The sequence below is a fragment of the Phodopus roborovskii genome, unplaced genomic scaffold (genome assembly GCF_943737965.1).
Source record: "Phodopus roborovskii unplaced genomic scaffold, PHOROB, whole genome shotgun sequence".
NCBI lineage: Eukaryota > Metazoa > Chordata > Mammalia > Rodentia > Cricetidae > Phodopus > Phodopus roborovskii.
This window is the reverse complement of record NW_026126588.1, coordinates 21,109,124-21,130,717: the sequence shown is the minus strand read 5'-3', so window position 1 is coordinate 21,130,717 and position 21,594 is coordinate 21,109,124. Positions and strand designations below refer to the sequence as shown.

The window sequence follows — 21,594 nt, the reverse complement described above, 5'->3', positions numbered from 1 at the left end:
ATAACTTGGCCCAGTGACATTCTTTATTTTTTTTTATTTAATTTTATATAACAGTCCAATTAAATGAAAACAAACATTTATACACAATATTTGGGAATTTGGGCGTCGTTCTTTCCAAACTACTTCCTGCTGGTAAGGGGCGCTGTCTTGGGGGATTCGAAGAAGATTCAGATATCCTGGCTGTAGTCTGTAGGGCTGTTTTGTCCAGCTGTTTTGAATGTAGGATCACCTTATACTCTGTTTCAGGCGATCTGGCGTGATCAAACCACATTAGTCTGGAAGGAATCCACATCTTTTCATTTTCTGTGGAAACAAAAATAGAAATCCTTTTCCCCAGTAACTTGTCCTTCAACTTAAATTTTGGAGTCAAAGCATTTTTTTTTTTTTTTTTTAGTTTAATATATTATTTTACATGTCAATCCCAGTTCCCTCTCCCAGTGACATTCTTCATGGAAACCCAGTGATCAGCATTCCCTTCCAGGAGCCTTCTGAGGCCCACCCAGATAAAGGGAAATGCATGATTAATGCCAGCTTAATTCCCAGCTGACCCAAGGTCCAGAAGCAAACAAACTTAATTTGCCTCATGACATCACCCACATACTATTTCTCCAGGAACTGCTGAACGCATAGACATCAGAGACCAGTTTTTGTCTCCTCTAGAATGATTACTACTAACCTGCAAATACTGTCCCAAATGAACATAACACTATGTCTCTGAGCTCAATTCGAAACTGCCACAAGAGGCTGCAAATTTCAGAAAGTAGCATCTTTAATATGGGAATAAAAAATACCAAACTTTATTTCTGCCAAGTTTTCCTGTAATAACAAAACGGGGTGTGAATTTCTCCGTCATGGTCTTCAGTAATTCTTGCTCTCCCCTGACAGGCTTTTTCCTCAGCTCATGTCAGCTGGATTTAAGTTTGTTCTCTCTCTCTAAGACCTGAGGCCTGTTGGGGAGGTAGTTCCCAGGGTGGTGTAGATAAAGACCCATAACAGGCATGGCATAGGAAAGGCTGCTCATGGCTCATGTATCTTAGATAAAAAATTAAATAAGATTAACAGGCTGCTCTAAAGGAAGTATAGGTTGGCCTATATTTACCCAAGAGCTTGAAATTTAAAGTGCTCCAAAATCCCTAACTTTTTGAGAAATGACATCCTATCTCAAGTGGAAGATACCGGTGTGCTCCCTGTGATAACTTACAGTTAAAATACAGAAAACTTAACTAGCAACAGCGGGGTCGATAGATTGTCAGTAAATAGCTTACTTCGTCAGTGTGAGGAGTCCTATCCTGAGAACCTAGGGAAAATGCCAGTCCTGGTGGTGTATACTTGTAATCCTGAAGCTGGGGAGTCAAGGACAATCCCTGGGACTTACTTGTGAGCCAGTCTACCATAACTGGGTAGCTCCAAGCCAATGAGAGTTCCTGTCTCAAAGGAGGTGAACAACTCAACTCAGAATGCCACCCAAGTTTGTCATCTGTCCCCCACATGCACTCCCCACACACTTGCATCCGCACACAAACACAAGACACACACATGTGCACATGTACACATGCATGTGAGATTAATGAATTAAAATCAAAGCTCATGGAAATGTTTTGGGTCTGGCTCATGTTGTATCAGCTGGAAAGAACAACTTTCAGCTGAGGAATTGGCCCCTTCCTATTGTTCTTTCCGCAATTAGGGGGAGCATCTTCTTGAATAAAGTTAGATCTCTGAGAGCCACTGGGGATGGCACTACCCCTGGCAAGTAGCCCTGGGTTGTATATTTAAGCGAACAGAACAAACCACAAAGTGTAATGAGTACGGTTTTTCCGCCTGCCGCTGCTGGTCTTGTCCCGCCGCCGCACCAGCCCCAAATAATGCACAGAGACTCTGTATTTGATATAATCCTGTTGGCCCAGTTACTTGTTTCTTACCCACTAGCTCTGTTTTAATTATTAACCCATTTCTATGTATTTCCACGTGGTCTTACCAGGGAGAGGCGGCTGGCGGTTCTACCTGGCTTTTTATTTCCTGTTTTATTTCCTGTATTACTTACAACAAAGTCTTACCTACTGTCCCTGTTCAGTCTCTGCTTCTGTCCCTGACTCCAGATTCCCTTTTCCAATTCCTGCCTTACTGTCCTCTGCTGATAGCCTGTAAGCCTAATAAAGCTCGCTCCCAGCTCGCTTTTGTTGGTGGTATTTTGTTATAGCAATTCAAAGGAAACTAGTGAAAACATTAAAATCTGACATTGGGAGTAGGGTTTAGAATGTTTGGGGTAAGGGATTTCAGCCTATGGTGTCAAATGCACAGTACCACAGTGCATTTCCGTTCTTGGTGGAGAGAGAATTGATCATATGTCTAACCGGGGGACACAAGTTAGGGTCGTCCCAAGTTCCTCTAATTGGCTAATTTCATCAGCCACATTGGATTACTCTTTCCATCTTGCAAGTCTGTGTTCTGAGTTTCATGATTAGAGACGGAAAACACATTTGTGGTGATGTGTGATCACCAAGTGTGTTGTTTTTCCTGTGTATTTTCCTTTGTCCTTTGAGAGGATGTGTGTTAGAGTTATCCTGTCAGCAAGGCTTCTTCTGCCCACTAAGAACGTATTATTTGCTCCTTATTAGGTTAGGAGGCAGATGGGTAATTGGGGGCAGGATGAGATTCAGGAAGACACTAAAGAGGAAAAGATGCCCTTCAGATGCTTCCCTGAGGGCTCGCAGGGAGAGTGAGTGTTGGACAGCCCAGTCTTGTCTTGAGTCGGCTGGCTAGTCTTCCTCTTGCTGGGAGGAGTGATTTGAGATTGAAGGTCTTGCCATCTTCTCATCAGTGTCGATCACAAGTGTTCAGTTATGACTGCCTTGTGATGACTGCCTTGTTGACAGGGTTAGGGTTAGTTTCCGGAAGATGACCCTGACTTTTAGCACTGGGCACTTCATTGAGACGTGACCCCACAGAAAAGCATTCAATATCAGTTGGTGACCAAGATGTAAAGTCTTCATGGTATCACTCGGACAGCACACCAATAGACCACTAAACTTGTCCTGTTGCTAAGAGTCTCATAAGGATATTCAATCTGTAATAGTTGATTTCCTATCTAAAATTTCCTGGGATGAGGCATTACATAATTTGGTTCTTAAAAACATACATTTTGGGATATTTTCACGTGTGTAATGGGGTTGCATGGGCTGAGACTGAAGTCTAAAGGTTGCTGTGCACGCTCCACGCATAGAGTGTAGAAGACCTTTTATGTAATGTGTTTCTGTGCCTTTATTTGACCACAATGCATCATTTGAGATGAGAGGTGGAATCCTCTGCTTGTACCATTCTTTCCTGTGCTCAGGATATTTCAAACTGAAGTTTTCTTCAGGGGGGCAGCTCAGCCAGCAACCCCGTGTGAGGATAAGGAGCTCACGTGGCCTGTGAGTAGTTTATGTGGTAAGAGGTACAAGTTTAATTTTCATGAAATCCATAAATGGTGATGTTCTAAGCATTATGCTTTAAGGCAGCTGTCATTTGCTGCTGTGTCAGGGAAAGCAAAGACATCTCTCATGACACGGATGACTGCTCTGGTTTCTTACAGTGTTCAGAACTTTTTAGCGGTGTTTGTTTATTTTATTTGCACACATACAATGTTTGTGTGACTGCATTTTTGTATGTGCATATAGATGTACGTTCATACATGTAGAGACCAGAGGTTTGCATCAGACGTCTTCTTCTGTTACTCTCCATTTTATCTTTTATGACAGGATCATTAGCTGAGCCCAGAGCTCACTGATGGACTACACTGTGACTAGCCAGTGAATTCCGGGGATGTGCCTATCTCTCCCACACTCCCAAACACCAGAGTTACAGAGCATACTGTTATGTGTGACTTTTTACATGGACAACAGGGATCCAAACTCAGGTTTTCATGCTTGTGTTAAAAACTTCACTCACTAAGCCATTTCATCCTAACCTAGAACTTTTGATTTAAAAAAAAAATAGATTTCTTTATAAGTATATTAGCCACTTATTTTATCATCCAACGGGTATCATATCGTAAGTACCTTTGAGGTTGAGCCAAATGCTCTGCGAAAGCCTGGTCATGAACACATACATACATGAGAGGTATCACCAGGCAGTGGTGGCACACACCTTTAATCCCAGCACTCAAGAGGCAGAGGCAGGCGGATCTCTGTGAGTTCAAGGCCAACCTGGTCTACAGAGTGAATTCTAGGACAACAGGCTCCAAAGCAATACAGAGACATAGTATGTCCATGGACTGCTAATTAAGCCAGTGGTTCCCTTGCCCTTATTTATTTATTTATTTATTTATTTATTTTCCATAGAATGGCAGTACAGGTTGATTCCCCCTTACCCAAAATGAAGCAGACCAGAAAATGTTACAGAGTTCAGATTTCTTAAAATGTGGAACATTTGTAAATACACAGCAAGGTATTTGGGGGATGGTTCCCAAGTCTAAATATGAAGTTCACGTGTGTTTTCAAATGCAACTTATGTTCATAGCCTGACTTTGAGCACATGCTTTAATCCAACATGAGCTTGGATGTGGACTTCTCCATTTGTGCCTTTGTGCCTGGCTGCATCTTCATAAGATAGTGCAGTTTGTTTTGTTTTTCTTCTCCTTCTTTTCATTTGGTTTCGCGTTACATGTTAGAATTTGAAGGTATTTGCATCCGTTGAGTATGATTCTTTAGGCTTTGTCTCGTGCATGCACCGTAAGTCATTTCTTGTTACGGTTATCCTCATTTGTTTCTCTTTGTATTTTTCTTTCCTCGCAGGTAACAGTTGAAAATAGCTTCCTCTGTTATGGGTAGAAAGAACTTTGTGTCCACCACCTTCCCCTTGCTGGGATTTTGTCTCATTTGAATGTGTGTAACCCTGTGTGTGCTGTTGTAGTCTGTGAGTTCATGTGTGCCTTGTTGTGTCTGGAGAACATGGTTTTGTTGGAGTCATCCACACCTCGGGTTTATGATCTTTCCACATCCTCTTCCCCACAAATCCCTGAGCTTTGGGGGAGGATTTTGTTACAGACACCTCACGTAGGGCTGAGTGCTTCAGTCTCTCACTCTGTGATACCTATCATTTCCTGCAAGGAACTTCTCTGATTAGGGTTTGGCAATGCACTCATCTGTGGGAATATTGATGTCATTTTATTGCCATGTCCAGTTAGCAGAATAATAGCAGAAGGTTTTCCCCTAGGGCCCATGCCTCCCAAGTTTCAGGTTCTTGGCCTCATTAACAATGTCAGAAATGGATTCCATCTCATGGAACATACCTTAAATGCATCCAAAAAGTGGTTGGTTACCCCCATAACATTGTGCCACTGTTGGACCTGTATATCTTACAGGCCAGTCATTGTAGGACCAAGTTTGTAGCTTAATGATATTGATGATTCCATTCTTCTGGTAGTATGCAAAATCCCCTCTGGGACCATGAATGCTAGTCGGTAGGGGCGGAGCTTCCAGTTGTGTATCAACTTGATTTCTCAAAGTTCAGCGACATAGTCAGGGTGTCTTCAACAACAGGGTCTTACTGTCAGATTGTGAAGGATAACCCATAGCCTTGGCAATAGCTTCGAATTTGGGGGAGGAGGCTAGACAAGACGTAACACATTTCTTGCCCGGGAAGTTTTACTTGATCATAAGATGTCTAGTTGGAGTCATTCTCTCCCTGTTAATTTGTTGACTAAATTTAAATTTGTTTGTGTGTGTGTGTGTGTGTGTGTGTGTGTGTGTCTTGGAAAGCTTTTTTTTTTATATGGCTTTTCAAATGTCTTTAGTGTTGGTTGTCTTTTCCCGTTCTCTCTCCTTTACTCTGCCATCTCATTCCCCTCTGCATTTAACTCTCCTCATCTATGTCCCCTTCATCTCTTTATAATAGTATGTTCAATTCCCCTTTCTTGGGAAAGAGAACCAGAGACATCTGCTCTGCGCCCTTCCTAGGTATCAAACCTGCAAGCTGTTCTAATAGAAGCACACACATCTAAAGTTTAAAGGCACTTTCAGGATAATTATTTCTAGCTCTTATCCATTTACCTTCAAACTTCATAATCTTATTTTTCTTAACAACTGGATATAGTACTTCCAAAGGTCCTTAAAAGTAAATGTTAGATCCCTGTTGAATTCCAGGGGTACATACCATTAATTCTATTGTTTTACTGAGTGATATGTGTTAATAATGTATTAAGGATCTTACATTTATTTTCACGTGGGTTATTGATTGAGAATTCCCTTATTTTTTAACTAATTTAATAAAATAAACTGTTATTGTGTTCTATAAATTTCCACTATGAAAGAGAAAAACCTTCAAAATACTTCAATTATCTGGCTGGAAGCCGTATTTGAAGGTGATTTTTATGTCACTTGTTACCTATCCGTTGTTTTCCTCAAAAAGTTTCCAATCTCATGTGTTTTTATTAACAGTGTGTTCTAATTTCATTTTATCTATCATTTTGGCTTTTATTTAGCTTTTGCTTGTCTCTCTTGGGTGTCTAGAGGTCTCTGTGCTGGTGGTGACACTCGGCTTCCACAGACAGAGCTGGAGCTGGGCGGGGTTGGCAGAGCAGGAGGTTCATGGGTGAGCAGGGCAGAGAAGGTTGGGAGGCTGAAGGGCAGAGAAGGAAATAGCACCCCCAGCTTCAGATGGTGGCATGTCAGGATAGCTTGAGAGACCGAGGGTGTCTGCCTAGTTACTCACAAGTTACCCTCAAGAGCTAGGGCTAAGCCAAAGCTTAATCTTAGAGACGGGTCCTGCCACAGAGTTAGGGCCGTTCTTCGTTTTAGCTTAGATCTTCAGGAACCGTTTTCATAGCATTGATAGAATACCTGATTTCCTTGTCCAGGTTTTCTGTAACTGAAAGACAGTAAGATTTGTTTTTAAAAAAAATAGCCCTGTAGGAATATTTAGATGTATGCCTGTTGGGGGGGGGGGATGAACAATTTCTAAATTTTCAAGGATCTTTTGAGGCTTTGCCGACAGGGTCGTGATGTTAGCATCGTTTATGAATGGAAGATTCCTTGAAATGTGTCTGTTGAAGAGTTAAACTGTTTTCAGAACGTGTCCTGTGTGCAGCTCATCTCCTCTGCTGCAAAATGCCATTTCACCATGATTTGATGGAGCCTTTCCTCCTTAAGCCTTGCTTCTTCCAGTGTGCTGTGCTCTGCATGGTAATTAGGGACTTCGGCTGTCAGCCGGCATGATGCTCCTGGCTGCTTCTTGAGATCTCCTTTCCCAGAACTCCAGTCCTCACATTTCCCTGGCAGGCTGTGCTTGTGTGTGAGTGGTAGGGTTTTGGGGAAAGCAAGTAACAACCAAGGCTGTGGAGGAGAATCGGCCAGGGATGCTGGCGTTTAATTGAAGTTTAGTTGGAGCCTCAATGAGGTGAGACTGTTTTGACAGATTTCAGAATGTAATGCTAGAAAAATGAAGGGGGTTCATCAGCGTCACAGTAAATGCGGAGCTGCGGCTCAGTGACTCAGCATGAGACAACAGCCACAAAAACCTCAAAAAAAAAAAAAAATACCGAGTAATTAAAATTTACATTGTGCAGCCTCCTTCTCAGTGGGTACCTTTCCAAGGGAAGCAGTGATTTTTATTGTGGAAAATATACACACAAATTTGGAGCTGTAATTTGTGTGCACGTTTTAGCCCTACTCATAAACACAGAAAATTTTCAGATCATAAATATAATCAAAGTACACAAGTATAGTAGAAATCAGACTTGAAGAAGATCCCTGAAAGGTAGAAAGTTCCCGCGGCCCCTTTCCCTTTCCTCCTCACTGACCTACCCCTGCGGAGCATTTGGAAAAGACCAGGTGGAATCCTGTGTTCCCATGTCTGAGGACATACACTCTTCCTGTTTGTTTTTTTCAGTTGACAGAGATAATGATTTCTGACTCTCTCTTTCCTCTCCCTTTTCCCTCCCTGTCTCTCCGTGTATTGTGGGGGGTTCGTTGAGAGTGTTTAAAAATGTGTAACATCAAAAAAGATGAAGACATTCATCAAAATGTTATCAAAATCCTTCCATTTCTCCACTTCAGACATCAACTCAGCTACAGACAGCCCCAGGGACTGAGCACGGGAAACTTGCCTGACGTAGAAAAGTCACTAGGGCTGCTGGAAATACGTGTGGCTCCTGCCTTGGCTGCCACTTGCTTCCGTGGTGATTTTGAACAGAGCTCTTTGTTTTATCACAATTTCCTGGCAAAGTCATTGGTTTTGCCTGGGTGCCTTTTGAGTCAGGCTTCCTTCAAATTTGTGGCCCAGTCATCCACCCCAGGTCACCTGGAGCCCTGAAGATCCAAACCAGTACATACCATTCTTGAGGTACCCTTGAGTTCTCAGGAAAATGGTCTCACAGAAGATACAAAGAATGAGGTGCCATACATCTCTGGGGTTCTTCTATCATCCTTTCAACACCTAGGGTAGATTCTGATCAACTCCATGTACCTCAGGATATCAGAAGTACCCTGCTGTGCTATTGATATAATCCCAGAACTTGAGGCAGATGGATGGCTGTATAGTAAAACCCTGTCGAAGAAGACAAGCTTAAATGCAAGGACTACAGAAATTAATGCATTCATTACTTTGCTTGACATCAGCTGCCGTGCACATTATGTATAATGCACACAGTGTGGAACAGTTTAGAATGACAGAGACTCTGCATACGGTATGTGCTCTAAATGGGGGGAGAGTTCTGGGTTTTGAAATGCAGTCATGGGGAATCTAAGATGAGAAAGGGCGTGCTATTGAGAATGCCAGGGTCAAGGATAGCCACTTTGAGGAAACTGGATAGCTGGGGAACCTCCCGGAGGCGCAGATGGCATTCCTGGAGGAAAGAGTTGTGTCTGGTTGACAAATCACAGAACTATCTCATGCTGGTATGTCACGGTGTGCTGGGGTCGGCACCCTTACATTACAGGGCCTGCAGAATGACTTCCCTGGGACCTCGGCTGCACACCCAACAGTAGATTCTCATTGCTTTTATGTTCCCATAAAACCACCACGCCCTCTGCTCTCGGCTCTGTAACCAGCAGTAACTAAACAGTGTCTGTGGCACTTAATAACATTTCCTCCGATCAGCTGTGACCTAGGCCACCACACCTCAGCTGCCTACAGCGCAAGGAGCATGAGTGATAACAGGTCAAGCGGTTCCGGTGATACCTGACACCAGCATAGTTGGCATTGCCCAGGGGATTGTGGCTGCGCCGACTCAGTATTTAGCTTCGGACTGGTAGGATTTGAGGGTTGTGAACTAGACTTTTATTTAAGCTGTGGTAACCGCCGAACCCCTCTGGTCCATGGCGCACATTTCATGGGTAGGCTGGAACTACTTTGTGGTGAAGTCAATGGTTTCAACACTTGACTAAAGACCAGAGTGGATGAATCTCAGAACCGTGGAACTTTCTCTGTGTTTCTATGGGTCACTTAAATTAACGCAGAGGGAGAGCTCTGGGCAGAGTCCACGGGCATGTGGCTCTGCGTGCCCGGGAAGGGGAAACAGCCACGTGATAACTGACCGGCGAGAGCTGGCCATCAGAGCAAATCCCTCAGTCGGCACTCCCTGTATTAAACGTTCCCTTCGAAGATTGCTTCATTCCACCCCGCCCCCCCACCCACCTAATTTGGAAATCTGCTTGTCACCCTCTCTTTGTGAGCATTGTTGCATTTGATCAAGCCTAACTTGTTGTTGGTCGTTTAACTCTCTACTCTTACACTTTTCTCCTTGGGGGCCCACCCAGCTTCTCAAATAAATCACATGGAGGCGTGTTCTTTCTTACGAATGCCCAGCCTTGGCTTGACTTGTCTCTTGCCAGCTTTTCTTAAATTATCCATCCCATCTACCTTTTGCCTCTGGGCTTTTGCACTTTATTTCTGCATACCTTCCTTTAGTTCTTACTCTCTGGCTTGCTGTGTAACTGGGTGGCTGGCGCCTGGAGTCCGCCTCAGCTTCTCTTTCTCCTTCCTTGACCATCTTTTCCCAGATTTCTCCTTCTATTCATTTTCTCTGCCTGCCAGCCCTGCCTGTCATCTCTCCTGTGTCACTATTGGCCATTCAGCTCTTCATTAGACCAACCAGGTGTTTTAGACAGGCAGAGAACCACAGCTTCACATAGGTAAACAAATACAACGTAAAAAAATGCCACACATCTTCGCATCGTTAAACAAATGTTCCACAGCATAAGCAAATGTAACCCATCTTAAAATAGTATTCTGCAACACTAATTTATCTCTCCTTTTCTTTCAGGAGAGTAGATCTGGAGAAAGCAACAGCTGTGTGGAAGAAATAATTCGGGTAAGGATACTCTTTAAAATCTAATCATTGTATTAGCCATGCACAGATTTCCCAAACGAAGGGGTTCCTGGGGCCACATTTTCCAAGGGATCCATCATGGTTTGTTGTCTGACGTTTACCTGTCCTGAGGAGGGTCACTGCAGTGACCCGTGTGACACTTAGCGGAGCAGCCCTCCCCTTCCGCGCTCTGTGAGGTTGTCCGGTCCTGGTGCTTTGAGGCACACGGGGGTAAAACTGTCAAAGCAGTCAGCCAGATGACCAAGAAAGCAGACATCAGGCAGAAAATACATTTGCGCTCACATCTGTATGCGCCCATTTATCGCCCAAGCATCCTTTAAGGCTACGTCCTGAGTCGGGCAGGGCTGCCTCGTGACTTTTCTTCAAAACTTAGTTAGAATCAGAAGCTCCTGACACGGCCATAGGGCTGAAGGCTAAGGTATACTTCTGTGTGCTGTTGCAACACTTTGTTACTTTGTTACTCTGCTCCCTGTCCTGCCCACTGCCTTCCCTCCACAAGCCAGTTTCACACAGACACAGACACGGACACGTTGGGCTCTCGCACTGTATTCGTGTTTTCCTGAGTGTTCTTATAATCAAGACGTCGCCGTTAACACATAGTTTTTTTCTTCACTCATTATTTTTTCAGGGAAATAACCTAAAAATTTATAGTTCTTAGAAAATTGATACTGTACTGGGCAAAACACCAAAATAAATTACAGTAGATGGTGTGGTCATTTCCTGTAAAAACGAGAACATTAACATGATTCTCCCTCTTGGACATCCTGCGTGTATTTTCAGCAGTTATAGAATTACTTGACTTACAGTTTCTACCTTGATTTCAAGGATGGATATTTTCCTTCCAAAAGAGTGAATAACTAAAGTTGGGTGTTTTGTTTTGTTTTGTTTTTTTAATCCACAATGATTTATTTTCCTTCTGAAGAAACTTTTCAGAAGCTTCATCTCTGATCTTTAAGTACATTTAGAGTCCATAATTTATTTTTAAAAATCTCTGTTGCCTATTTTGTTTCAGATTAAACAGCAGACAGTATATGATGCTGATACACTCCTTCTATTTTACTATTTCAAAATTCCACATCGGGACTAAATGCTCTAGTGGTCTTTGCGTGATTGTATTGTCTGCCATTGTATACCACTTTCTTTCTGTGATTAGACTTGCACCCTTATATCACCTTTTGTCCATTCTGACGAAATCGTTCATTCGGCATCCCTTCTCTTCGGTCTCCTGACAGGGTCCCCCAGGCTGGCCTGGAACCTGCGATTCCGCCTCGACTGTCTTAATTGCTAGGATTATAGATGTGTGCCGTCAAGCTCAACCCTGCCGTTTTTTTCTTCTGGTCGGTAGACCGGGCTTGAAATTGAAATAAGGCCTTAAATGATTCACACATCAAAAAGTTATACTTTAAGGAAGCTGAAATCCATTTAAGTAAAGCAAATTCCTTCAGTCGAGTTTAAAGTTTTTACTTTTTCTGAGGAGAAGTAATGAAGGCCTCATGCCCACCCCCACCCCAGTCCACTACTGCTAGCCTTCCTACAGCAATGACCCACAGCCTCCCTCCCACATGCCCCTCCTCCAGTCAGCTGTGGCACAAAAGACCCGAGCCATCAAGTAGATGGACTGGTGCCCCCCCCCACGCGAGGCCGGAGGCTCCACGGCTGTCCAGCTGGCCTTGGGTGTGGGGGCTGTGTGAGTAGAGAGTGAACTGTTGGAGCTGTCACCCTCAGAGCCCTGAGACGTCGCCCAGTTTAAAATCTGTGAGCTCTTAAGAGAGTGGATGAGTGAAGGAACCTTCCAGAAGAAAACCACAAAAGCCATCGTGACACATTTGCTGTGAGTCATGGCCATGGCTGGTTGTCCTTTTGATGTCTGGTTTCCATGGAGAGCCTTTGTAGAGCCCAGTTTTCTTCATACTTTTCCTGCCCTGTGACTAACGTGGCGGAACCTGAGGTGGTCAGGGTCATCAGGACTACTTGTCTGAAGCCGTGCTGTTTAAGCGGTGGTGCTCTCTTGCTAAGGAAGCAAAGGGCCTTTAAAAAAAAATGCCTCAGGGTGATGACAGTTGGAGTTCTTGTGTCCATCCTGTGTGTATGGGTAACTGGGGAAATTGGGCGGCTAAGTAGACACGTCTCCCCCTCCCCAATCCCACGCCTTTGAGGATTGTCTGCCTCCCAGCAGAGGCCAGTTAGGAAATACCAGCTGTGACAGATTCTCAGGGATTTATGTGATCTTACCATATACTATATGAGCTTTCTTGTGGTTAAGGCTGGTCTCCCTGGTAGTTAGAAGATAAATAGGACCTTGACTGGGGGATGAGAAGGGCCCCAAGCAAAGGAAATAGCCTGTGAGCGCCCTGTGAGGCCAAGGTAGACCAGCGTGAGAAGAAAGTTGGTGGGTAGAGGCAGGATGAGATCCCAGGCATGTTCAAGTCCCGTGGAAGGGAGCCGTGAGTTTGGTGCAGAGGGTGATATGGTCACGTTGGCAAATCCCGTTCCCTGTTCTGACAGCCGTGGAGAGTGGAGTGAAGGCTTAAGGAGAGGTGGCAAGAAAGAGTGCAGAGGAGGAGAGATGTTTGGAGGTACACTCCCCGATGTGAGCAATGGGGGGCACTTAGGGGGACTCCTCTTCCAGGGAAGAGAGGGGAAATAGGAGCCCATCTAAGGACACAGCTGAGTTGAAGGGCATTTGCAGCGTCTGAAGAACAGAGATGAGCATGTGAGTGTAGCTCACAGCGGATGGCTGAACTAATTGGCAGTCGTACGGCAGATACGCCACATTTCCCAGGGAGAGGCTAGAAACCAAGGAAGCAAGGGAATGAAGGCCCAGGGAAGGAAGTTCCACCTGTCAACAGGCAAGGAGCAATTAGGATGCAGGGCAGGTAAATGCTTAGAGTGATGGGTCAGGTCTCAGTAATCTGACAGGGGAAAGCCGAGGCATGGTGCCTTAACTCCCACATCCACGGGAGGGCGACGTGAAGGTGTCAGACCGCGCGCCCACCTGTTGAACTCACATCGTTTATGGCTCCCGTAGCCAACCGCATCTTTTATTTATTTATTTATTTATTTATTTATTTATTTATTGGCTGAGGTGACTGTTTTCAAATCATTTGAATATTGTAATGCAATTAAAAATACAAATATTTATTATTCTTACTCAGAAAATTGTAACCCTGGGACCTAATAAAACTGTGCATAATCACAGAATTCTCTTATCCAAGGGCGAGATTACCAGCCGAGTTCTGTGGAGATGGGCCGTAAGCACTTGAGGCCCTCGTGGCTGACGTGTGTGCGTGGTAGACAACTCTGCAAGTTGTCCTACCTTTCACCCTTGGAGGTTCAAATAGTATAATATACCTTGGTGCCTTTCATAGCACCGTCCATTAACATATAATGGCATTAACATTTGTTCAGCCAATAAAAGCCGTTTACAACATAATGGATGGAGTGCGGGGCCAGGGTCCAGGACACACAAGCTTTATGCAAGAAGGGTTTAGATTACACTTTGCTGAGGGCTCTCCCACAAAGTGCTGTGCCTTCATAATAACAACCAAGGGGCCAGTGCTTGAGATTCTGGTTTGAATTTAGAGACTATTCGAGTGTAGCGTCTGAACAGATTCTCTTCTTGGCTATCATCTTTACATGCTAATTCAATTCCAGTGTGCTGTGAGGTATCCATCGTGGGGATTTGAATAGAGTTGCATTCTTCTGTTTATGTGAAGGGATGAGTGGTACTTGTTTAAATTCTAGGGATCCATTTCCTGACATTATAATGGAACAGCCTTCAGGCGAGTACAGGGAAATCAATGTTTTCCATAATTTCCCAAAACCTTAAGATCCCAACCACAGAGCATCTCTGCAGAGGCATTGTGAGCAATGTCATATGGCTGCCACATCATTCCAGCCTGTCACATGGCCAGGCTCTGGGTGAGTGGACAAGAGAGGCCTTGTACTCAAACATCTACGTGCCCCTTGCCCCCGATGAAAACATATTAGCTACTCTGTGCCTACTGGGACGTGAGAGACAAAGAGATGCCTTGTTTCAATGACTTGCCTGGTTCCATTGCAGAACTGGCTCAGGTCACACATCTCCTCCACTGCAGGCCAGAATGAACTTTATAAAAGTTCATAGTGTTTCTTTTATCATTCGTTTTCTTTTGTTCCCAACACTAAAAATATAATTCAAGGCAAGTTACAGCCCGCCAATAACAAAAATCAACCCAGAGAAAAAACTGTCAAGGAATAACATTAATATATTCCATTAGTTATTATAGAAAAACAAACCAGACTGAGGTCGTGCACACTTTTAATCCCAGCACTCGAGAGGCAGAGGCGGGAGGATCTCTGTGAGTTCGAGGCCAGCCTGGTCTACATAGAGAAACCCTGTCTCAAAAAAAAGGTGGGGGAATGACTATACGACATTAGGGGCTGCAGAGATAGTTCAGCACTTGAGAGCACTGGCTGCCTTTCCAGAGGGCCTGGGTTCAATTCCCAGCTCCTCACAGTAATTCGCAACATCTCCAGTACCAGGGAATCTGGCACCCACACACAGACATACCTGTAGGCAAAACACCAATGCACCTAAACTAAAATAAATAAGTCTTTAAAGAAAACAGGAAAAGAAGCCAGACGTCAATAAAGAAAGGTCACTGGAGAAAACCTATAATCTTACCCAAGGATAAATTAGGGCAGGGCATCCATAGTGTTGCCTTTGGTATTTTCTTCTTGCTTTTGGCCATCTGAATGTTAAGGACAGTAATTACACATGCTTATATTTCACTTTACATTTGTAGATAAAATCATTGTTAATCTGGAAGCCTTGAATGAAGGACTACATTCCTACCTGCCAAGGGCATCCGGGTGACTCGTTAGAGGGCCATCTGGTCGCTCTATGCCTTGGGTCTAAAGGTTTCATTCTGTATAAGAGAGGCGGGTCTGACCCCACAGGCAGGGATGGCAGCTACGAAGCCCTGAGGTTCAGAAGGACCTTCTGAGAATAAGCTGCTTCTGCCCTCAATGTCTCCTTTCTTGTCTGCTTCGCAGTTAGGAAGCATGCAGTCATTTTGCAGGGTGACAGACTTAATTAGATAACCACCTGCTTCAGTTTGTGTCCTAGCAAGGGGCTGTACCGCAGCCTGCTCATGAGTGTTTGCCAACGTTAGTGGTAATGTTGCAGGGATTGATGGCATACTTTGGGAATGTCAGTACTGCAGTAACATCTGCGTCATCTGTGTGTTCCACATACGTGATTCAGAAAGCAGTCAGTGCACGCTTGGCATCTGGGTGCCTGCTGCACACAGGAGAGACCCGGTGGGTGGAGATGCGTTCCTTTCAGAAGCGGCACTCCCAGGCAGGCAGCTTGCAGAGTCCAGCCCCACTAGCACAGGATAAGCCATTGGGAGCTGGAATAAAGCCGAGGCCAGGGGACTAAGCATCGCCATCCATATAAGCCATTTAAACTCTCTGCACTATTTTACATTTTCTGTGTCTGAGTGAGTAGTTTCAGAAACCTGGGTGCTTAAATGTGACGCATGTGTGATAAAAAGGAGAGCAGCCTTATCTGTACCCACAAGTGAGATTTACCATTGCAGTGTTGTCTGTATAGAGCAGAAAACATCAATGCATGCAAAAATCACAGTAGGCAGTCATACTTTAAAATGTACAGATCATCCTCAAAGACATCACTTATTTTTATTTCAGTTTTTGAATTGACAGGTTAAGTAACAGTTCTGTATGTTTTAGAGGAACTAGATTCTGGTGTCGTGTCGTACAAAACGATGACACATTATGCTCTTTACAACAAAGAAATGATAGACATTTAAAAGGGGTAGTATGCCTTTACTGGTTTATACATTATGCAATGTTTGTGCAAAATTCTATTTTACTGCTCCGGAACCCAGGGCCTTACACCTGTCAAGTATGTCCTGTGGCACAAAACTGAACCCCTAACCACCACAGCCAGTTTTCAGTGTGGGTTTCATTTAAACGCTCTTCTCTGGTACATTTTTAAGGTCCTGGCCTGGAACCCAGGACCTTGCCAGCACTATGCAATCATCCTAGCCCTGCCCATGCCACATCCTTGTTCCTAATTTCATTTCTCTTCATGATTTCTGTGCTTAATATAGATCATGTATGTGTTTAATAACTGTATAGGTTCATCAGACTTGGGAAAAAAATTGTGACATGGGCTAAAAGATAAGGTTAAGTGATTATCAGCATCCATTGCTCCTCCAGAGGACCCGGGTTCACTTCCTCGAACCTACAGGGCTGCTCACAACCATCTGTAACTCCAGTCCCACGGGACTAGACGCCCTCTTCTGGTCTTCATGGGCGCCAGGCGCAAACCCTGTGCACAGACACACCTGTAGTCAAAGTGCTCTTACACACAAAAGTAAATAGTGAAAGTTCCTTAAAGTTACAGCAACATAGAAAATTAGAGTTATTGTAAGGCGCTGAGAAGGCTTCGGGTTCTAAAGAAGCATCTAGACACGAATATGTCTGCTGAAGTGATGTCAGCACTTAAAATGTGAACACGGACAGTATCACACTTGGCTTGCAAAAGTATCTGGGAAGTGTGTGTGTGTGCGTGTGCGTGTGCGTGTGTGTGTGAACTCGGTGTCAGACAAGCCCCCATCTGTGAACTTCATCTCCACCTGGCGTTTTCAGTTCTCAACTCTGACCCAGAAACCCCATCACGCAGATGGTCCTTACCAACAGATCCTTTAGTCCAACTCACCAAGCCCTGTCCTAGTACCATTATTGCCCAGGTCCCCGGAGAGCGTTGCCTTCTTCCTCCGCAGAATCACTGCAGTGTTAGCATGTCCACTGTGTGGCTGTAGCAAGGTCAGGCCATCTTCTCACACAGGTCCTGCTGCCAGCTGGACCAGCACACCTGCTTGATCCATGTCCCCATTGGCCTTAGCTGCCCTGGGCTGCTTCGGGTCTGTAGCATGCCGAGCCGTCAGTAGTGGAGGCTATGGTGTGGGCCCTATGCCATGCAACAGGAGGTGCGTTCCCTGGTTCCCTCCAGACCTGCCTCCCAGGGTAGGATCACAGCAGCCTTCCGGTACCCTCTTCCGTCTAGTAACCCCCCACTGTAGAGTTCACAGACAGCATCTGGGGTTGTCACCCTGTCATCGTCGTTGGTATATTCTTAGCCTTCATCCTCAATTCTCTGAGCAAACTCTTTTAGGGCAAGGGCGTTTTTGATATAACCAGCCCTGGGACCTACACTGGCCAAGTAGCAATATACCACCAATTTAACCCCAATCCCCTGGGAAGTTTTATAGAAACATTTTTCTAACATCCCCTTCATGTATCTGTTTAGGTGTTGCACCCGTATCTGTAGGCTCTCTGCTTAGAGTAAGCTTTCCATATGAAGAACTGTTTTGTATGCCCAGCATTTGCGAATGTTTGGTTGGGTTCGGCCGTCTCTGCTTGCTGTGCCCACAGGATGCTCTCCCTTGCAGAGACGCTTCCCTCCCTTGGGTGTCTTAGGGCTGGATGGCTTCAACACAGCCGTGAGTGAAACTGGCGAATGCCACCCCCGACCTGTGTCCCTGTAACGGGCTACCTGAACTAGGCTCTTGCAGTCATCTGTACTCTCTTCCCATTTGGGACAAACCCTCTCCTGCGATTCCAAGTCCCACCCTCTAGTGACGCTGACTCAAGAGCTAGCAAATGTTTCCACTGCCTTGAAATCATGATCTCTCTGCTGGCTTCCTGTACTCAGGGCGCCCTTGTAAACATCCCGAAATATTTCAGGGTAGCAACAGCAGCGTGTCATAGAAAAGCAGCAGGATTTCTCCAGAGCTGGGGCTCCTCTCCCTCCTCCTCCTCGGCAGCTTTCCCTCCACTTTCCCTTCACCCCTCTGCTGCCTGGCTCTCACCTACCATGCCTGTGAGTCAGTGTGGCCTGAGAAGGTCCCGGCCCCAAGCGTGCCCATCCGGAGGCAAAGGAGTGCTGCTCAACAGGGCACCTGTGGTAAAGGGCTCGTCTGGTCATTCCTAGCCTTGTGGCCCTTCCTTTCTGTATCCGTTTGGGAAGCCGGTGTCGTTAGGTCATCTCCTGCCCCTGGCACTCGGCTGTCCCTTGGCTCCTGATAAAAGCTTCTGCGTGCTGGTCGGTGTCGAATGCATGCCCTGAACCGAGCTGTTTCCTGAATTTCACGCTCACCCATGCAGCCACCCACATTCCCACGTGTCCCGAACACCTCTCCCTTAACTCTACCTCACACCTTCCCTCTACCACACTGTCCTCTAGGGTGAACTGTTGGGGTCACACGGCTCCTAACACTGTTGGCTGCCTCTCTCTCTCTCTCTCTCTCTCTCTCTCTCTCTCTCTCTCTCTCTCTCTCATCTCATTCAATTCCTCCCCAAACCTGCACTTGAATTCCTTCTCCGCAAGGGAGTCATCGCTGCAGCCCCTCCCCACGCCCGACCCCTGGGTCCTGCTCTACTTATCCTCAGGTCACAAACTCACCTGGCCCCTTTTCATTGGGCACAGCACTGTCTCTAGAACCTTTCTCTTTCCCCAGGTCTGAGAGAGAGAGAGAGAGACCCCTCTCTCAGGACTTTTTTAGGAATGTGGACTCATGCTATGATTCTCCCTACGTGGTGCTCTTTCTCACCTCTCTTCGGTCCATCTGTCCTGAAGGGCTGACACAGGACAAGCACATAAGAGATACTTAATCAATGCTGAGCAAATGGAGAGGACTGAATGAATGAATGAATGACTTCACCCTGTGCTAGTTACTTGTTCCTGCTCTTCACCCTGTTATCTTCGCACACTGTAACAAGGGTGTTCAGGATGACTTTCCCTTCGAAGAGCACTCCTAAGGCCTGTCAGCACAGTGTGTGCAGGAGTTGTTACTGGGGTGAGCGGATCTGGGAGAGAGACAAAGGGGAACTTTGTAGTGACCAGGGGTCAGACCTGGCAAGGAATGCAGCTGTCCCTGCAGTGTGCCAGCCCACCAGGGAAGCCCAGAGCGTTTGTATCTGCCGCTTGTGTCTTGATTACCTTTCACGAGATTGGCCTTTTCGTTTTGATAGATAAATGAATTTTACAAGTTGAAGAAATCAAGATAATAAGTTTGCGAGGATAATTTGGTTAATTGGCGTGTTGCTACTGTGGAATCGAGGGCTGCAAGTCAAAGTGATTTCACCGCTAATGTGGTCTATGCAAAGCATCTCCTGGAAAAAAATTAAAACACCCGCCCAGAGCGATCAGCTCGGGGCACGCATTTAAAACTTGTATTTATTATGAAAACCACATGCAGTGTTCTCCGTTACTTTTTTTTTTTTTCTTCCAAATTGAGGGTTGTAGAATTACATTGATTTCCTGCAAATTACCATTGTATGTACACAGATCTCTGGAATATAATTCCTAACAGAGAGAATGATGGCCTGAAGATGATAGAAATGGAGAGCAGGAGAGCATCTATCCCCGTAACAACTGTGTATTTTGAATCAGGTGTAATTCTTTACCTGTCCCCTGTAATTTTATGGACGTTTAGTCCATTTGAGCCTAAAAACTTAGGAAACTAATTTTTCCTTTGGTTTTGCATTCATGTGTTTTTAGTAAGCTCTGCTAATTCCAGTCTGTAGATGTGTGATTTCTCGTTTTTTATGCTCATTGGGTGCTATGAACTGTGAATACTGAGAAACCAGTATTCAGACTCAGATTGTTTCAGAACTACGGCGAGCCTGGACCCTTGCACGTCCTTTGCTCTGGCTCTCACAGACCCTGAGCAGCACAGTGTCAGGCTTTCTTTACTCTCCTAAGGGAAATGTTTATTAGACGTGAAGCTTTTTTTATTTTCCTTTGTCCATGGCTCTGCTTATGGTCCTCTTTGTACCTTTGAATGTGTTTAGCACCTCCGTTTTCTGGCCGATATCTCTCAGAAAGATTGCCTTCCTCAAAGCCTTTGGTGTCTGAGGATCATTCAGCAAACTGGGCCTTTTTCTTGTGCCTGAAGTAGTTGGGTTGGAAAGGATTGTTGTACGCTAACATGAGCTGACTTACGGTGTGGTCTTCTTCTCCCTTGTTCCTACGCAGTATTCATCAGCCTTTTCGCTGTCCTGGGGATTTCCTGGGAAGTGATGGGAAGTTCCTTGTTTATTTTAACAATATTTTTTATTAGCCAAATTTTCATCACACCTTTACTTTTTATGGTAACTCTAAGCAACTAGAGATTTGTGGCTCCATGACGTTAATATACAGAGGGTCTTATTTTCTCATATTCAAGTGTCTATGCATATTGATTAGGCTCCTGAGGTCGGCTTTAAAATGTTAAGGTCAGAAGGGTGAGGGTACAGCTCACTCATTACGTCACATGTACAAGGCCCTAGGTTAAAAAACAAACAAACAGAACACGCAGAACTTCAGCTCAGCATGCCACTGTGCAGTGGATTGAATTCCCTAGGCCACGGCTACTTGTACATATTAAAGTACAGATTTTTTTATACATATAAAGTCTATACTTTAACTCACCCTGATGATTACTCCTGATGAACATTTTCAGAATACTCATATATGGGTACCCACTCTCTGAGTTTAGCTTCCCCATCTCTAAGAATAACGATGTTGGGTCTTTCTTTAAACATGAATTTAAAGTTCACTTTAACAGCATATGCCTGTAAGAAGACAAAATAGATGAGCCTTCAAAGTTAGCTAAACATGCTATTGAGCACTTATGTCTAAATGACCAGCCCCCAAACCCTACCCCAGCTACTTCTCAGGAAACCAGATTAGAGATTTAGTGCCCGGGGAGGCTAAGGCTGGACTTCAGTACAGAACATTTGAAGACTACGGAAGCTCACCAGAGGCAAAAAGGAATAAGGAGCAAAGAAACATCAGGACACGAGAATGATATCGCCTAGGAAAACGAGCAGCAACAGGTTCTCCTCGGCCAGGGAGATGCAAACCTCCTTCTGCTCTGCACAGCAAGCTTCATCATCTTCACTTCTTCCCTTTCTGTTTCCTTGTTTGTGCATCGAAGCCATCACCACCGCCTGCGCACACTGAGCCCTGAACTCTTGGGAGGGAAGGGAAAAAAAGCCAAGAGATGGAAATGGCGCTAAGTGTTGTTGTATGAAAGGAGGAGCCTGAATAAAGGAGTGTGAATAAAGACCCCAAAGAAGTTTCCTAGAGCGTTAGAAAGTGCGGGTGCTGGACGTAGGGTGGAGAGGTCATGCAGCTGGGGTCATCTGGGAAGGTTGTCAGCAGCCCGCTGGATAGTGAAATGATTAATCACTTCAGCACAAAAGAGCACAGAGGGAGATTTGTTAAGAAT

At 45.0% G+C, this 21,594-nt stretch overlaps 1 protein-coding gene across 3 annotated transcripts in view; it reads left to right on the top strand.

Annotated features, from left to right (window-relative positions):
• The window catches only part of Aff3 (ALF transcription elongation factor 3), a 403,958-nt gene that overhangs the window by 204,117 nt on the left and 178,247 nt on the right, over positions 1-21,594 (top strand). For all 3 annotated transcript variants that reach the window (XM_051204402.1, XM_051204400.1, XM_051204399.1), the window contains one exon: positions 10,241-10,288. In XM_051204402.1, coding sequence (XP_051060359.1) covers positions 10,241-10,288 — 48 coding nt within the window. The remainder of the gene's footprint in view (positions 1-10,240; positions 10,289-21,594) is intronic.